General features: G+C 37.7%; 1 protein-coding gene across 2 annotated transcripts in view; it reads right to left on the reverse strand.

Annotated features, from left to right (window-relative positions):
* The window catches only part of C15H11orf65 (chromosome 15 C11orf65 homolog), a 120,298-nt gene that overhangs the window by 34,821 nt on the left and 66,167 nt on the right, over nt 1-19,310 (reverse strand). For both annotated transcript variants that reach the window (XM_069554956.1, XM_069554955.1), the window contains exons 4-6: nt 10,977-11,030; nt 10,644-10,844; nt 8,905-9,035 (exon numbers count right to left, since the gene is read on the reverse strand). In XM_069554956.1, the coding sequence (XP_069411057.1) occupies nt 8,905-9,035; nt 10,644-10,844; nt 10,977-11,030 (386 nt within the window). The remainder of the gene's footprint in view (nt 1-8,904; nt 9,036-10,643; nt 10,845-10,976; nt 11,031-19,310) is intronic.

Raw genomic sequence — 19,310 nt, forward strand, 5'->3', positions numbered from 1 at the left:
GATTGTTTGTTTTTTAGATATTGAACACTATTGCACTATAGTGTTCATTCTTATATTTAGATCTATGACATTTTTCAAATTAAGTTATATATGGTGAGAGGGCTCCAGGTGGTGCAGTAGTAAATAATCCACCTGCCAGGCAGGAGATGCAAGTTTGATCCCTTGATAGGGAAGATCCCCTGGAGAAGGAAATGGTAACCCACTCCAGTATTCCTGCCTGGGAAATCCCATGGACAGAGGATCCTGGCGGGCTTAGTCCATGGGGTTGCAAAGAGTTGGACACAACTTAGCGACTAAACAACAACAACATGAGATAAAGATCAAGATTTATTTCTTTCCATTTGAGTATCCAGTTTGTTGAAAAGAATCTCCTTTACCAATAAAATTGTATTGGTATATGTATTGAAACTCAACAACATGTGTTTGGGTCTATTTCTCAACTCTCTATTCTGTTCCATTGATCTGCATGTCTATCTTTATGCCAATATCACATCTTGATTACAGTAGTTTTACGTCTTAAAATCAGCTAATGTAAGTTCTCCAATTTTTTTCCAAAATTATTTTGACTATTCTAGTTCCTTTGCATTTACATGCAAGTTTTCAAGTCAGTTTGTCAAGTTACATACATGCACACACGCACACACACATACACAAAACCAGCTGGAATTTTTGATTATGATTACATTGACCAGATACATCAATTTGGAAAGACTGATCTTAAAAATATTGAGTCTTCTGATCCATGAATATCTTGTAGCTCTTTGTTTAAGTCTTTAAGTTTTATCAGCAGTGTTTATTACTTTTCAGTGTACAGGTCATATAGATTTCTCCTACACTTTATGCCTAGGTATTTCATATTTGCTGATGCCACTGTAAATTTTTACTTTTAATTTCTAAATGTTTGCTGCAATACAATTGGTTTCTGTATCTTACAACCTTGATAAATTCACCTGTTAGTTCCAGTAGCTTTTTAGTAGATTCCTTCGAATTCTGTATTTAGATGATCATGTCAATTTAGTTAAGTTGCTCAGTTGTATCTGACTCTTTGTGACCCCATGGATGGCAGCACACCAGGCTTCCCTGTCCATCATCAACTCCCAGAGCTTGCTCAGACTCATGTCCATTGAGTCAGTGATGCCATCCAACCATCTCATCCTCTGTCATCCCATTCTCCTACTTTTGATCTTTCCCAGCATCAGGGCCTTTTCCAATGAGTCAGTTTGTCATATTAGTTGGCCACAGCAGTCCAAGGGACTCTCAAGAGTCTTCTCCAACTCCACAGCTCAAAAGCATCAATTTTTCGGTGCTCAGCTTTCTTTACATTCCAACTGTCAAATCCATATATGACTACTAGAAAAACCATAGCTTTGGCTAGACGGACCTTTGCTGGCAAAGTAATGTTTCTTCTTTTTAATATGCTGTCTAGGTTGGTCATAGATTTTCTTTCAAGGAGTAAGCGTCTTTTAATTTCATGGCTGCAGTCACCATCTGCAGTGATTTTGGAGCCCCAAAAAATAAAGTCTGTCATTGTTTCCATTGTTTCCCCATCTATTTGCCATGAAGTGATGAGACCAGATGCCATGATCTTAGTTTTTTGAATGTTGAGTTTCAAGCCAGATTTTTCCTTCTCCTCTTTCACTTTCATCAAGAGGCTCTTTAGTTTTTCTTAACTTTCTGCCACAAGTCTGGTGTCATCTGCATATCTGAGGTTACTGATATTTTCCCAGCAATCTTGATTCCAACTAGTGCTTCATCCAGCCCAGTATTTCAAATTGCCAACATCCACTGGAACATAGAAAAAGCAAGAGAATTCCAGAAAAACATCTACTTCTGCTTCATTAACTATGCTAAAGCATTTGACTGTGTGGGTCACAAACTGTGGAAAATTCTTAAAGAGATGGGAATTACCAGAGCACCTTACCTGCCTCCTGAGAAATCTGTATGCAGGTCAAGAAGGAATAGTTAGAACTGGACATGGAACAATGGATTGGTTCCAAATTGGGAAAGGAGTACATCAAGGCCGTATATTGTCACTCTGCTTGTTTAAGTTATATGCAAGTACATCACGCGAAATGCCAGGCTGGATGAAGCATAAGCTGGAATCAAGACTGCCATGAGAAATATCACTAACCTCAGATTAGCATGTCAACTGTGAATAAAGATTATTTTAGTTCTTCTTTTCCAGTCTCAGTGTCTCTCCCACCACTCCATCCTGCCACCGTTATTGCGCTAAAGAGGATGTCCAGTGCAATGTTGTGAAGAAGTGCAGACATCCTTGTTTCTAATTTTAGAGAGAAAGCATTCAGCCACTCACCATTAAGTATCATGTTGGCTGCAGGTTTTTCATAGGTGCTTTTCATCAAGTTGAGGAGGCTCTCATCTATTCTCATCTACTCTCATCTATTTGCCAAGAATTTTAATTACAAATGTTAGCTAGACTTTTGTAAACACTTTTTCTGCAGCTTTTTGAGATGATCATATCCAGTTTTCTTTTTTAAGTCTGCTAATTTGGTGAATTGCATTGATTGATTTCCAAATGTTAAAACAATCTTGTATTCCAAAGATAAACTCTATTTGTTTATAATGTTACTTATTATCGTGTTCATGAGAGAATATTGGTTTCTTATTTTTTGTAGTTTTTTCCTCATATACTTTGAGTAGTTTTTTTATCTGATAACACTAGTCTCATAGAAAATGATATAAATTTTCCTGTAAGTACTTCTTTAGCTGCATTCCACAATTTTAGTATGTTGTCTTTTCATTTTTTACTAAACCAAAAATATTTTCAAGTTCCTTTTGTGACTTCTCTGACTTATGGATTATTTGAAGATATGCTGTTTAATATCCAAATATTTGGAGGTTTTTCAGAAATCAAAAAATGTTTCTGTTATTTTACTCTGTTTTAAATTATTTTTAATTTCATCATGATTAGAAAACTTTCTTTGTGTAATTTTAATTCTTTTAAATTTGTAGATATTTACTTCATGGCCCAGAATTATGGTGTATTGTGGTGAAGGTTGTTCATGTGCCCTTGAAAAGAATTAGTTTTCTCTGGTTGAGTTCAGTGCTCTATAAATGCCAATTATGTCAGGTTGGTTGATAGTGTTACTCCAACCTTCTATCAGTTCAGTCCAGTTCAGTTCAGTTCATTTCAGTCTCTCGGTAACGTCCGACTCTTTGTGACCCCATGAATTGCAGCACACTAGGTCTCCCTGTCCATCACCAGCTTCTGGAGTTCACTCAGACTCACGTCCATAGAGTCAGTGATGCCATCCAGCCATCTCATCCTCTGTCGTCCCCTTCTCCTCCTGCCCCCAACCCCTCCCAGCATCAGAGTCTTTTCCAGTGAGTCAACTCTTTGCATGAGGTGGACAACGTATTGGAGTTTCAGCTTTAGCATCATTCCTTCCAGAGAAATCCCAGGGTTGATCTCCCTCAGAATGGACTGGTTGGATCTCTTTGCAGTCCAAGGGACTCTCAAGAGTCTTCTCCAACACCACAGTTCAAAAGCATCAATTCTTCAGTGCTCAGCTTTCTTCACAGTCCAGCTCTCACATCCATATAAGACTAATGGAAAAACCATAGCCTTGACTAGACAGACCTTGGTTGGCAAAGTAATGTCTCTGCTTTTCAATATGCTATCTAGGTTGGTCATAACTTTTTCTAAGGAGTAAGCATCTTTTAATTTCATGGCTGCAGTCACCAGCTGCAGTGATCTTGGAGCCCCCCAAAATAAAGTCTGACACTGTTTCCACTGTTTCCCCATCTATTTCCCATGAAATGATGGGACCAGATGCCATGATCTTTGTTTTCTGAATGTTGAGCTTTAAGCCAACTTTTTTCACTCTCCTCTTTCACTTCCATCAAGAGGCTTTTTAGTTCCTCTTCACTTTCTGGTGTCATCTGCATATCTGAGGTTATTGATATTCCTCCCAGCAATCTTGATTCCAGCTTGTGCTTCTTTCTTCCAGCCCAGCATTTCTCATGATGTACTCTGCATAGAAGTTAAATAAGCAGGGTGACAATATACAGCCTTGATGTACTCCTTTTCCTATTTGGAACCAGTCTGTCATTCCATGTCCAGTTCTAACTGTTGCTTCCTGACCTATATATAGATTTCTCCAGAGGCAGGTCAGGTGGTCTGGTATTCCCATCTCTGGAAGAATTTTCCACAGTTTATTGTGATCCACACAGTCAAAGGCTTTGGCATAGTCAATAAAGCAGAAATAGACATTTTTCTGGAACTCTTTTGCTTTTTAGATGATCCAGTGGATGTTGGCAATTTCATCTCTGGTTCCTCTGACATTTCTAAAACTAGTTTGAACATCTGGAAGTTCACATATTGGTGAAGCCTGGCTTGGAGAATTTTGAGCATTACTTTACTAACATGTGAGATGAGTGCAACTGTGCAGTAGTTTGAGCATTCTTTGGCATTGCCTTTCTTTGGGATTGGAATGAAAACGGACCTTTTCCAGTCCTGTGGCCACTGCTGAGTTTTCCAGATTTGCTGGCATGTTGAGTGCAGCACTTTCACAGCATCATCTTTCAGGATTGGAAATAGCTCAACTGGAATTCTATCACCTCCACTAGCTTTGTTCGTAGTGATGCTAAGGCCCACTTGACTTCATGTTCCAGGATGTCTGGCTCTAGGTGAGTGATCACACCATCATGATTATCTGGGTCGTGAAGATCTCTTTTTGTACAGTTCTTCTGTGTATTCTTGCCACCTCTTCTTAATATCTTCTGCTTCTGTTAGGTCCATACCATTTCTGTCCTTTATCGAGCCCATCTTTGCATGAAATGTTCCCTTGGTATCTCTAATTTTCTTGAAGAGATCTCTAGTCTTTCCCATTCTGTTGTTTGCCTCTATTTCTTTGCATTGATCACTGAAGAAGGCTTTCTTATCTCTTCTTGCTATTCTTTGGAACTCTGCATTCAGATGCTTATATCTATAGCTTCTATAGCTTTTACTAATTTATTGTCCACTTTAGGCAAACTTTCTCTGGTTGCGGCCAGCAGCGACTACTCTTTGTTGCAGTGTGTGGGCTTCTCATTGCTGTGGCTCTCTTGTTGTGAAGCACAGGCTCTGGGTACAGAGGCTTCAGTAGTTGCAGCTCACAGGCTCAACAGTTGTGACCTGCATGCTCTAGAATGCAGGCTCAGTATTTATGGCACAAGGGCTTAGTTGCACCACAGCATGTGGAATCTTTCTGGACCAAGGTGTCCAGAAAGAACTTGTGTCTCTTGCATTGGTAGGCATTTCTTATCCACTGCACCACCAGGGAAGTCCAGTAATTATATCATGTTTGATGAAGGTTTTCAATATAAAAGAAAAGGAGCATAATAATGGAATCAGGAACTTAAGTATAACTTGATTGGCAACATCATGAATATTAGCTCATTACTTTGCAGTATAAAAATGTAATACCTATCTTTTAAAAAATTGTGGTAAAACCAACATAAAATTTATCATCTTAACTATTTACCTTGACTATTTTAAAGTGTGTGGTTCAGTAGTTAGTTAATTACTTTTTATTTTTAAATTATTTTTAATATAAATTTATTTATTTTAATTGGAGGCTAATTACTGTACAATATTGTATTGGTTTTGCCATACATCAACATGAGTCCACCACGGATGTACATGTGTTCCCCATCCTGAACCCCCCTCCAACCGCCCTCCCAGTACCATCCCTCTGGGTCATCCCAGTGCACCAGCCCCAAGCATCCTGTATCATGCATCGAACCTAGACTGGCAATTCATTTCATATATGATATTATACATGTTTCAATGCCATTCTCCCAAATCATCCCACCCTCTCCCTCTCCCACAGAGTCCAAAAGAGTGTTCTATACACCTGTGTCTCTTTTGCTGTCTCGCATACAGGGTGATAATTACCATCTTTCTAAATTCCATATATATGCATTAGTATACTGTATTGGTGTTTTTCTTTCTGGCTTACTTCTCTCTGTGTAATAGGCTCCAGTTTCATCCACCTCATTAGAACGGATTCAAATGCATTCTTTTTAATGGCTGAGTGATACTCCATTGTGTATATATACCACAGCTTTCTTATCCATGCGACTGCTGATGGACATCTAGGTTGCTTCCATGTCTTGGCTATTCTAAACAATGCTGTGATGAACATTGGGGTACACGTGTCTCTTTCAATTCAGGTTTCCTCGGTGTGTATGCCCAGTAGTGGGATTGCTGGGTCATAAGGCAGTTCTATTTCCAGTGTTTTAAGGAATCTCCACACTGTTCTCCATAGTGGCTGTACTAGTTTGCATGCCCACCAACAGTGTAAGAGGGTTCCCTTTTCTCAAGAGGTTTAAGTGGTAAGAAGAAAAGTTCTGTACATTTACTTACACAGTTACCATTTTTGGTGTTCTTCATTCTTGTATGGATCTAGATTTTTACTTAGAATCACTTTTCTTCTTCAGCTTTTATCTATCTGAAGTTTTCTTACCTTTTTATTTTTTTAAAATTAATCATTTTAATTGAAGGCTAGTTACTTTACAATATTGTAGTGGTTTTTGCCATACATTTGACATGAGTCGGCTATAGTGCTTTGCTGAGTTGGCTGATATTATTTTTTCTTCTCAGGGGTCTATTTTCCTGCCTCTTTGAATGTGTGGCAATTGATTACTACATGGTAGACATTGTTAATTTTACATGATTTTGAGTATCGAAGTTTTTTGGTATTCCTTTAAATACCTGGGGGGGCTTTGTTCTTGTATGTACATGGTGTGTGCTCAGTTGTTCAGTCCTGTTCGACTCTCTGCAACTCCCCGGACTGTAGGCCACCAAGCTCCCCTGTCTGTGGGATGTCCCAGGCAAGAATACTGGTGTGGGTTGCCATTCCCTTCTCCACTGTTCTTATATACTGTCAAGTAAACTTGGATATGATTTGATTCCTTTGAGACTTGCTTTTAATATTTGTTAGATAGGTCTAGAATGCCTTTTAGTATAATCCTTACATGTCAGTTTCTTTCGGGGACAAAAAAAAAAAGGTTGAGACTGGTATAGAGTAAGTCTCAGTTCAGTACAGTTCAGTTCAGTTGCTCAGTCGTGTCCGACTCTTTGCGACCCCATGAATTGCAGCACGCCAGGCCTCCCTGTCCATCACCATCTCCCGGAGTTCACTCAGATTCATGTTCATTGAGTCAGTGATGCCATCCAGCCATCTCATCCTCTGTCGTCCCCTTCTCCTCCTGTCCCCGATCCCTCCCAGCATCAGAGTCTTTTCCAATGAGTCAACTCTTTGCATGAGGTGGCCAAAGTACTGGAGTTTCAGCTTTAGCATCATTACTTCCAAAGAAATCCCAGGGCTGATCTCCTTCAGAATGGACTGGTTGGACCTCCTTGCAGTCCGAGGGAGTCTCGAGTCTTCTCCAACACCACAGTTCAAACGCATCAATTCTTCGGCGCTCAGCTTTCTTCACAGTCCAACTCTCACATCCATACATGACTACTGGAAAAACCATAGCCTTGACTAGATGGACCTTAGTCAGCAAAGTATTGTCTTGGCTTTTGAATATGCTATCTAGGTTGGTCATAACTTTTCTTCCAAGGAGTAAGTGTCTTTTAATTTCATGGCTGCAGTCACCATCTGCAGTGATTTTGGAGCCCAAGAAGATAAAGTCTGACACTGTTTCCACTGTTTCCCCATCTACTTCCCATGAAGTGATGGGACCTGATGCCATGATCTTCATTTTCTGAATGTTGAGCTTTAAGCCAACTTTTTCACTCTCCTCTTTCACCTTCTTCAAGAGGCTTTTTAGTTCCTCTTCACTTTCTGCCATAAGGGTGGTGTCATCTGCATATCTGATGTTATTGATATTTCTCCCAGCAATCTTGATTCCAGTGTGCGTTTCTTCCAGTCCACCATTTCTCATGATGTAATCTGCATAGAAGTTAAATAAGCAGGGTGACAATATACAGCCTTAACGTACTCCCTCTCCTATTTGGAACCAGTCTGTTGTTCCATGTCCAGTTCTAACTGTTGCTTCCTGACCTGCATACAGATTTTTCAAGAGGCAGGTCAGGTGGTCTGGTATTCCCATCTCTGGAAGAATTTTCCACAGTTTATTGTGATCCACACAGTCAAAGGCTTTGGCATAGTCAATAAAGCAGAAATAGATGTTTTTCTGGAACTCTCTTGCTTTTTCCATGATCAGCGGATGTTGGTGATTTGATCTCTGGTTCCTCTGCTTTTTCTAAAACCAGCTTGAACATCAGGAAGTGCACAGTTCACGTATTGCTGAAGCCTGGCTTGGAGAATTTTGAGCATTACTTTACTAGCATGTGAGATGAGTGCAATTGTGCGGTAGTTTGAGCATTCTTTGGCATTGCCTTTCTTTGGAATTGGAATGAAAACTGACCTTTTCCAGTAGGTCGTAAAGTTGCTTCAGTCATGTCCAACTATTTTTGACCCCAAGGACTGTAGCTTGCCAGGCTCCTCCATCCAGGGGATTTTCCAGGCAAGAATACTGGAGTGGGTTGCTATTTGCTTCTCCAGGGTATCTTCCTAACCCAAGGATTGAACCTGGTTCTCCTGCATTGTAGGCAGACTCTTTACCTTCTGAGCCACCAGGGAATGCCTATGCCTGGTGAATAGGTCATATTAATCTTATATATAAAGTAAATGCTGATTTTCATCTCGTGTGGCAAAAGATTCTGATGTCCTTGAGGTCAAAGAGACTTTGTCTTTTTCCACTTATATCTTAGATATTAACAGTCTCTAGCAAGCATTTATTAAATATTTGCTTTCATTGTATTTTTAAAAAATGACTAATTTTTCATCATTTTTTAAATAACATGTAGTTATTTTTACTAGTGATAGCAATTTTTGAAAATAACTATATACTTCTTTAATAAGTCTAAGTATTTCATCAACTTACATTTGCTGCATCCATTCTATTTTTCTAATTTTTCTTTTCTTTTCCATATCTTGCCTTCTCTTCAGTTTGGAGAAATGGAATTCACTTTCCTTTTTGTCTCCCACAATCACATTTTCAGTAGGACTCCAAAACTATTGAGAAATGAAAAATGAATACACAAAATATTAAATTACTGATTGTGAGGTTATCTGACTATAAACAAGAACTTCTGTGTATTCAGTAGGAATATACCAAGATAGAAATAGAGAAGAGGATAGACCCTTTTAAGATTAGTGTACTGAGGTAGTATTTAATACGTATTTGTTGAGTGAATAAGTGAATAGACATATTCCAGGAGTGTTTTAGTTTCTCATAAGAACAGAGCTAACCAGTAGGTGCTACTGACTTTTGAAGACTCTAATCCTCAGTACTTTGGCCACCTGATGGGAAGAGCCAACTCCCTGGAAAAGAAAAGACCCTGATGCTGGGAAAGATTGAGGGCAAGAGGAGAAGACAATGACAGAGGATGAGATGGTCAGATGGCATCACTGACTCAATGGGCATGAGTTTGAGCAAACTCAGGGAGATAGTGAAGGATAGGGAAGCCTGGCATGCTGCAGTTCATGGGGTCACAAAGAGTTGGACACAATTTAGCAACTGAACAATAACAACAAATTCTCAAGGAATATGGGCACCTTCCAAGAATACAGAAGTTTCACCATTGTATCCTAAGACTTCGTGATTTCCCCTGTATGATGCTTTATACTAGCTGGTTGCTTGTTTTCCTATTTTCAGTTCATTCCTCCTCCCTCACCACATACACATTAAATAACAAAGAGGAGAGTTTATCCCTCACAACACTCTGAATTTGCCCTATTAAAACACTGTACTGAAATATCCTGTTTACTTGACTCTCTCCTTAATTAAAAGGCAAACTTCTTGAGCAGAGGAATATTTTTATTTACCTTTGCTTCTTAAGAATCTAGTAAAATGCCATACATCTGACTGGTATGCAGTAAAATTTGTTGACTGAATGAATGAATTCACACTTTGATCATTTTTCATACTTAGTATATCCAATATACCACATTCTACAATCTGTATATCAGAGATTGAGGGAATTGAGTGAAGATACTTGAGCCATATAAACAAACATCCAGAACTATAAAACCAGATAATGTTAACTTTTAAAACATAAGTTTACAAATATCCTTGGATAAAAAATATTTCCACAAAGAGGAGATTAAACAAACATGTTTATATAAAAATTCTCAAATCACATATATGCATTAGAAATCATGTATATTTAAAATCATTCTATTCAGTTCATACAAATACATGTTATATTTTCCAACACCATGAAAACCCAAGTGATTTCCTACTAGGGTCTGCTGTTACAAGCTCGGTAGAGAAAATGGGATATTAGTCTCAAGGACACCCACTTCTTGTCCAAGGATTAATTAGAGTCAATAACATCTTCAGATTTGCTTTATTATAAAGATAGGTAATTGCTGAGTGCCAGAGAGTATCTAAAGGTGGTCTAGACTCAAAGCTGATTATTAAAAGCAGAAGTAGATGTTAAAAAAAGATATATTGTTGAATCTTGAAGTATACTAGTCACCCCTGAGTAGTTAAGCAAATTTTATCAGTTAAATTATTAGAATTTATTATTTTTAAAAATCTGAAAATTAACTTTCAGAAAGACAGATAGGTTTCTAAGCATATAACATAAAAAATTATTAATATTTATCTGTTCTTACTGTCTCACAAACAGGCCTCCAGCCATTGTTCTCTATACGACGATACCAGCCACTGTAATCCTCTTCCTGAAGAACATCACTTTTAATATGAGATGTATGTTTTGCTGGAAGTTTCGTGTAGTCTCTAGGGCTATTAGCACACAGATCTTCTATATGTCTGTGAGTGAAAATTTTATAGTATATTGCAGGTGGAAATTTAACCTGTAGATGGAAAAATTAAAAGAACCATATCAATATAATTAGGAAAATGGTCTACGTTTTTAAAAATTACATCTTTTAAATTTCATATAAATATGCTTTAATAATACTAAGTAAGAATGTATTCATACTTACACCACCTAATCTGAATCGTACATTAATACCAGCAGCAGCATCTAGAAGTTCTGCCTATAAAAAAAAATTAGTCTTCAACATTCTATATATCAGTTCATAATTTCTCACTCTATTATATTAAATAGCTACTGAATATTGATTACTTCTGAAATAGATGAAGTGAATAAACCTCAAATAGTTAATTTTAAATTAGAAAGTTTCAGAATTTATTTTTTTATAGATACTCAATAAATAAAACAATTTACATGATAACTAGGAAAATGATACCAAACTATGTTTCCTGTGTATGTAATATAAAAGTTTAAGTGCCAGGTGATTTATAGTCATAAAACAGAAGTGTTTTTTTAAACACCTTAAATATATGATTTTCATAGTAAATATTATCTTCTAGGTTGGGCAGATCCCCTGGAGAAGGAAAAGGCTACCTATTCCAGTATTCTGCCCTGGAGAATTCCATGGACTGTATAGTCTATGGGGTCACAAAGAGTCAGACTCCACTGAGCGACTTTCACTTCCACTCTAGGTAGATTCAGAGAAAAAAATGTGACTAGTGAATCTGAGTTTAATACCAGCTGACCTTTCCTAGCTAGCTTTTGATTTTAAATAAAAAATCCATGTTTAAATTTTGTAAGAAGTGTATATAATTGGTCTTCTAAAATTTAGTTCCCCACATCAAATGGAAAATAGAGAAAAAAAATCTTGGTCCCCAACCTGTCTTCTGATTATATTAAGTTAGATGAAAAAATAGATGTTATCTTAAATTGTTCAGCCTGAAAGACATCAGTTCTGCATAATTTTCTAACTAAAAAATTAAATACATGCACACACACATGTTCCCTGATTTATGATGGTTTGACTTACAATTTTTCATCATTATGATGGGTGCAAAAGTGATACACATTCAGTAGAAACCATAGTACTAATTTTGAATTTTGATCTTTCTCCAGGTTAGTAATACACTGTATGATACTCACTCTGTCCTGTGATGCTGGGCAGCAGCAGTGAGAGAGATAGAGTATATAAAATACTAATATCAGAAATGAAAGATGGGCCATCACTACTGATTCCATGGACACTAAAAGGATAATGAACAAATATGAACAACTCTATGCCCCAAAATTTGATAACCTAAACTAAATGGATTGATTCCTTGAAAGACACAGCCTATCAAAACTCACATAAGGAGAAATAGACAATCTGAATAGATCAATATCTATTAAAGAAACTGAATCATTAATTAACCTTTCAAAGTAGAAAACACCATGCCTATATGAGTTCATGGGTAATTCAACCAAACATTTAAGGAAGACAAGGTAGTGGAAATCACCCAAGCTGAGCAGAGAAAAAGGAAAAAAAATTAAATAAGGATGGCTTAGGAGATCTCTGGGACAACATGAAGCATACTCACACTTGCATTATAGGGATCCCAGAAGGAGATGAAGGAGAGAAATTGGCAGAGAATTTATTTAAAGAAGTAATAGGTAAAAAAAATTCCCTAACCTGGGGAAAGAGACAGACATCAAGTTTCAGGAAGCATCAGTTCAGTTCAGTTCAGTCGCTCAGTCGTGTCCGACTCTTTGCAACCCCTTGAATTGCAGCACGCCAGGCCTCCCTGTCCATCACCATCTCCCGGAGTTCACTCAGACTCATGTCCATCAAGTCAGTGATGCCATCCAGCCATCTCATCCTCTGTCGTCCCCTTCTCCTCCTGCCCCCAATCCCTCCCAGCATCAGAGTCTTTTGCAATGAGTCAACTCTTCGCATGAGGTGGCCAAAGTACTGGAGTTTCAGCTTTAGCATCATTCCTTCCAAAGAAATCCCAGGGCTGATCTCCTTCAGAATGGACTGGTTGGACCTCCTTGCAGTCCAAGGGACTCTCAAGAGTATCCTCCAACACCACAGTTCAAAAGCATCAATTCTTCGGCGCTTAGCCTTCTTCATAGTCCAACTCTCACATCCATGCATGACCACTGGAAAAACCATAGCTTGACTAGACAGACCTCTGTTGGCAAAGTAATGTCTCTGCTTTTGAATATGCTGTCTAGGTTGGTCATAACTTTCCTTCCAAGGAGTATGCATCTTTTAATTTCATGGCTGCAGTCACCAGCTGCAGTGATTTTGGAGCCCCAGAAAATAAAATCTGACACCATTTCCACTGTTTCCCCATCTATTTCCCATGAAGTGATGGGACCAGATAGACAGGCCAAAATGAGATAAACTCTAAGAGGTCCACTACAAGATACATTTTAATTAAAATAGCAAAAATTAAGGATAAAAGGGAACCTTAAAAGCAGGAAGGGAAAAATAGCTAGTTACATGAAAGGGATTGCCCATAAAACTACCAGCTGACTGTTCAGCAGAAACTCTGTAGGCCAGAAGGGTGTGGCACAATATATTCAAAGTGATAAAAGGAAAAAATCTATAACCAAGATTACTCCACCTGGCAATGCTATCATTCAAATTTTGAGTAGATACAGAGGTTTACAGGCAAGCAAAAGCTAAAGAGGTTTGGCATCACTAAACCAACTTCACAATAAATGTTAGAAGGACTCTTCTAAGGAAAAACTAGAAATATAAAAGCTATGAAAGAAGTATAAAAATTATGAAAGGAAAAATCTCATTCTTAAAGATAAATGCATAGTAAAGGTAGTAGATCAACTGCTACTAGGTAGTAGGGAGGATAAAAGACAAAAGTGGCAAAATATCTCAATTAACACTAAGGAGTTAAGGAATGTAAAAAAAAAAGCTGTAAAATATATCAAAAACATTAAACATAAGGGAGTAAGAAGTACAAATTCAGGGTTGTTAAAATGCTTTCAAACTTAAGAGATCTATCTATCTATATATAAATGTGTGTGTGTATAGACACACATGCACACTTCATGGTAATCACAAGCCAAAAACTTATAATAGATACACAAACAAAAAAGGAGAAAGGAACCCAAAATAACATAAAGATAGCCATTATATCACAAGGGATTAGAGCAAAAGAAGAAAGGAAAAAAAAAAGAACTCTAAAAAGAATCAGAAAATAATTAACAAATGGTAATAACAACATACTTATGAGTAATTACTTTAAATGAAAATGGACTAAATGATCCAATCAAAAGACATAGGGTGGCAGATACAAAATGGATACAAAACAAGGCTCTACAATAGATCCACTTAAGATCTAGAGACATCCAGACTGAAAGAGAGGGGATGGAAAAAGAAATGTGCAATGGAAATCAAAAGAAAGTCAGGTAGGAATACTTATATCAGACTAAATAGACCTTAAAACAAAGACTGCATCAAGACAAAGAAGGACAATTCATAATGATAAAAAGGATCCATCCAAAAAGAATATAAAACAATTGTAAATATAAATACACTCAATAAAGGAACACTTAAGTATATAAAGCAAACATTAATGGATATAAAGAGGGAAATGGTCAGTAACACATTAATAATAGGGGACTTTAATACTCCATTTTCAAGAATGGACAGATCATTCAGACAGAAGATCAGTTAGAAAACATTGACCTTAAAGAGCTCTCTTTTTCTCTTGATGTGTCTGGATAATGTGTCATCAGCTTAGTTTTTTTTCAAAGTACCACCTGTTAGTTTCATTAATCTTTGCTGGTTTTTTTTTTTGTTGTTGTTTCTATTTCACTAATTTCTGCTCTGATCTTCATGATTTCATTCCTTCTATTAATTTTGGGTTTTGTTTTTCTTTTTCTAGCTCTTTTATATGTAAAAGAAAAGGTGCTCAACATTGCTAATCATTACAGAAATGCAAGTCAAATCCACAATGAGATATCCCACACTATCAGAATTGTAGTTCTTCTTCTTCAAAAAAGGGACAGGGCTCAAATCAACAAAATTAGAAATGAAAAAGGAGAAACTACAAGTGAATCCTTTGCAGAAATACAAAGGATCACAAGAGACTACTACAAACAACTATATACCAATAAAATTGACAGCCTGGAAGAAATGAACAAATTTTTGGAAAGGTACAATTTTCAAAGACTGAACCAGGAAGAATTAGAAAATATTAACAGACCAATCACAAGTAATGAAATTAAAACTATAATTAAAACTCTTCCAACAAACAAAAGTCTAGGAACAAATAGCTTCACTGGAAAATGCTATCAAACTTTTAGAGAAAAGCTAACACCTATCCTACTCAGAGTCTTCCAAAAAAACAACAAAGGGAGAAAAACTCCCAAACTCATTCCATAAGGCCATTATCACTATCACCCTCATAACAAAAGCAGACAAACATATCACAAAAAAAAGGAAAATTATAGACCAATAACATTAACTAACATAGATGCAAAAATCCCCAACATAATACTAGTAAACAGAATCCTGCAGCACATTAAAAGCATAGTATACCAAGATCAAGTGGGATTTATCCAAGGGATGTGATGATTCTTCAATATATGCAAATCAATCAATGTGATATACCATATTAAAAAGCAAAGATTAAAAACAATATGATCATCTCAAGAGATGCAGATGATACTTTTGACAAAATTTAACACCCATTTATCATAAAAATTCTCCAGAAAATGGGCATAGAGGGAAACTACCTCAAAATAATAAAGGCCATATACAACAAACCCACAACTAACAACATTCTAACTGGTGAAAACTGAAAGCATTTCCTTTATATCAGGAACAAGAAAAGGATATAGACCCTTGAACTTTAAAAAAAAATAATTTTAGAAGCCCAAACCATGGCAATTGGAGAAGAAAAGAAATAAAAGTAATCCAAACTGGAGAAGAAGTAATTGTCACTGTTGCAGATGACATAATATGACACCTGGAAAATCCTAAAGATACCACCAGAAAACTACTCAGCTCAGTTCAGTTCAGTTGCTCAGTCACGTCTGAATCTTTACGACCCCAGGGACGGCAGCATACCAGGCTTCCCTGTCCATCACCAACTCCCGGAGTTTTCTCAGACTCATGTCCATCCAGTTGGTGATGCCATCCAACCATCTCATCTTCTGTCATCCCCTTCGCCTCCTGCCTTCCATCTTTCCCAGCATCAGGATCTTTTCCAATGAGTTAGTCTTTGCATCAGGTGGCCAAAGTATCGGAGCTTCAGGTTCAGCATCAGTCTTTCCAGTGAATATTCAGGACGGATTTCCTTTGGGATTGACTGGTTGGATCTCCTTGAAGTCCAAGGAACTCTCAAGAGTCTTCTCCAACATCACAGCTCAAAAGCATCAATTCTTCAGTGCTCAGCTTTCTTCATGGTCCAACTCTCACATCCATACAAGACTACTGGAAACCATAGATTTGACTAGATGAACCTTTCTTGGCAAAGTAATGTCTCTGCTTTTTAATATGCTGTCTAGGGTAGTCACAGCTTTTCTTCCAAGGAGCAAGTGTCTTTTAATTTCATGGCTGCAGTCACTGTCTGCAGTGCTTTTGGAGTCAAGAAAAATAAACTCTGTCACTGCTTCCATTGTTTCCCCATCTATTTGCCATGAAGTGATGGGACCAGATGCCATGATCTTAGTTTTCTAAATGTTGAGTTTAGACCCAGCTTTTTCACTCTCCTCTTTCACTTTCATCAAGAGGCTCTTTAGTTCTTCTTCACGTACTGCCATAAGGGTGGTGTCATCTGCATATCTGCGGTTATTGATATTTCTCCCAGCAATCTTGATTCCAGCATGTGCTTCATCCAGCCTGGCATTTTCCATGATGTACTCTGCATATAAGTTAAGTAAGCAGGGTGACAATATACAGCCTTGACATACTCCTTTCACAATTTGAATCAAGTCCTGGTTCTAACTGTTGTTTCTTGACCTGCATACAGATTTTTCAGGAAGCAGGAAGGTGGGCTGGTATTCCCATCTCTTGAAGAATTTTCCACAGATTGTTGTGATCCATACAGTCAAAGTCTTTGGCATAGTCAATAAAACAGGAATATATGTTTTTCTGGAACTCTCTTGCTTTTTCTATGATCCAGTGGATGTTGACAATTTGATCTCTGGTTCCTCTGCCTCTTCTAAATCCAGCTTGAACATCTGGAAGTTCTCAGTTCACATACTGTTGAAGCCTAGCTTAGAGAATTTTGAGCATTATTTTGTTAGTGTGTGAGATGAGTGCAATTGTGCAGTAGTTTGAACACTCTTTGGCATTGCCTTTCTTTGGGATTGAAATGAAAAATGACTTTTCCAGTCCTGTGACCTCGGATGAGTTTTCCAAATTTGCTGGCATATTGAGTGCAGCACGTTCACAGCATCATCTTCTAGAATTTGAATAGGTCAGCTGGAATTCCATCACCTCCACTAGCTTTGTTTGTAGTGATGCTTCCTAAGGCCCACTTAACTTCACACTCCAGGACATCTGGCTCTAGATGGGTGATCACACCATCGTGGTTATCTGGGTCATGAAGATATTTTTTGCATAGTTCTTCTGTGTATTCTTGCCACCTCTTCTTAATATCTTCTGCTTCTGTTAGGTCCATACCATTTCTGTCCTTTATTGTGCCCATCTTTGCATGAAATATTCCCTTGGTATCTTTAATTTTCATGAAAAGATCTCTAGTCTTTCCCATTCTATTGTTTTCCTCTATTTCTTTTTATTGATTACTGAAGAAGCTTTCTTATCTCTCCTTGCTGTTCTTTGGAACTCTGCATTCAAATGGGTATATCTTTCCTTTTATCCTTTGCCTTTAGCTTCTCTTCATTTTTAGCTATTTGTAAGACCTCCTCAGAAAACCATTTTGCCTTTTTGCATTTCTTTTCCTTGGGGATGGTTTTGATCACTGCCTCCTATACAATGTCATGAACCTCTGCCCATAGTTCTTCAGGCATCTGTTTATCATATCTAATCCCTTGAATCTATTTGTCACTTCCACTGTATAATCATACGGGATTTGATTTAGGTCCCACTCCAGTACCCTTGCCTGGAAAATCCCATAGATGGAAGAGCGTGGTAGGCTACAGTCCGTGGGGTCGTGAAGAGCCAGACACGACTGAGCAACATCACTTTCATACCTGAATAGTCTATTGGTTTTCCCTACTTTCTTCAATTTAAGCCTGAATTTGGCAATAAGGAGTTTATGATCTGAGCCACAGTCAGCTCCTTGTCTTGTTTTTGCTGATTGTATAGAGTTTCTCCATCTCTGACTGCAAAGAATATAATCAATCTGATTTCAGTATTGACCATCTGGTGATGTCCATGTGTAGAATCATCTCTTGTGTTGTTGGAAGAGGGTGTTTGCTAGGACCAGTGTGTTCTCTTAGCAAAACTCTTGTTAGCCTTTGCCCTGCTTCATTTTTACTCCAAGGCTAAACTTGTCTGTTACTCCAGGTATCTCTTGACTTCCTACTTTTGCATTCCAGTCCTCTACAATGACATTATTTTTTTGGTGTTAGTTCTAGAAGGTCTTGTAGGTCATTATAGAACCATTCAACTTCAGCTTCTTTGTTTTTTTTTCAACTTCAGCTTCTTCAGCATTAGTGATTGCTGAATCCAAGTGGCATAGACTTGGATTACTGTGATACTGAATGGTTTGCATTGGAAATGAACAGAAATCATTCTTTCTTTTTTGAGATTGCAACCAAGTACTGCAATTCGGACTCTTTTGTTGACTATGAGGGTTATTCCATTTCTTCTAAGGAATTCTTGACCACAGTAGTAGATGTTATGGTCATCTGAATTAAATTCACCCATTCCAGTCCATTTTAGTTCACTAATTCCTAAAATGTCATTGTTTACTCTTGCTATCTCCTGTTTGACCACTTCCAATTTGCCTTGATTCATGGACCTAATATTCCAGCTTCTTATGCAATATTCTTCTTTACAGCATCGGACTTTACTTCCATCACCAGTCATGTCCACAACTAGATGTTGTTTTCACTTTGGCTCCGTCTCTTCATTCTTTCTGGAGTTATTTCTCCACTCTTCTCCAGTAGCTTATTGGGTACCTATCAACCTGGGTAGTTCATCTTTCAGTGTTCTATCTTTTTGCCTTTTCATACTATTAATGGGGTTCTCAAGGCAAGAATACAAAATGGTTTGCCATTCCCATTCTCCTTCCAGTGGACCATGTTTTGTCAAAACTCTCCATCATGACCCATCCGTCTTGGGTGGCCCTACATGGCATGGCTCATGGTTTCATTGAGTTAGACAAGGTTGTGGTCCATGTGATTAGTTTGGTTAATTTTACGTGATTGTGGTTTTCTTTCTGTCTGCCTTTTCTGAATAATGATAAGAGGCTTATGGAAGCTTCCCTGATGGGAGAGACTGACTGTGGGTAAAACTGGGATTTGTTCTGATGGGACCATGCTCAGTAAATCTTTAATTTAATTTTCTATTGATTTTTCTCTT

The sequence above is a fragment of the Ovis canadensis genome, chromosome 15 (assembly GCF_042477335.2).
Source record: "Ovis canadensis isolate MfBH-ARS-UI-01 breed Bighorn chromosome 15, ARS-UI_OviCan_v2, whole genome shotgun sequence".
Classification (NCBI taxonomy): Eukaryota; Metazoa; Chordata; class Mammalia; order Artiodactyla; family Bovidae; genus Ovis; species Ovis canadensis.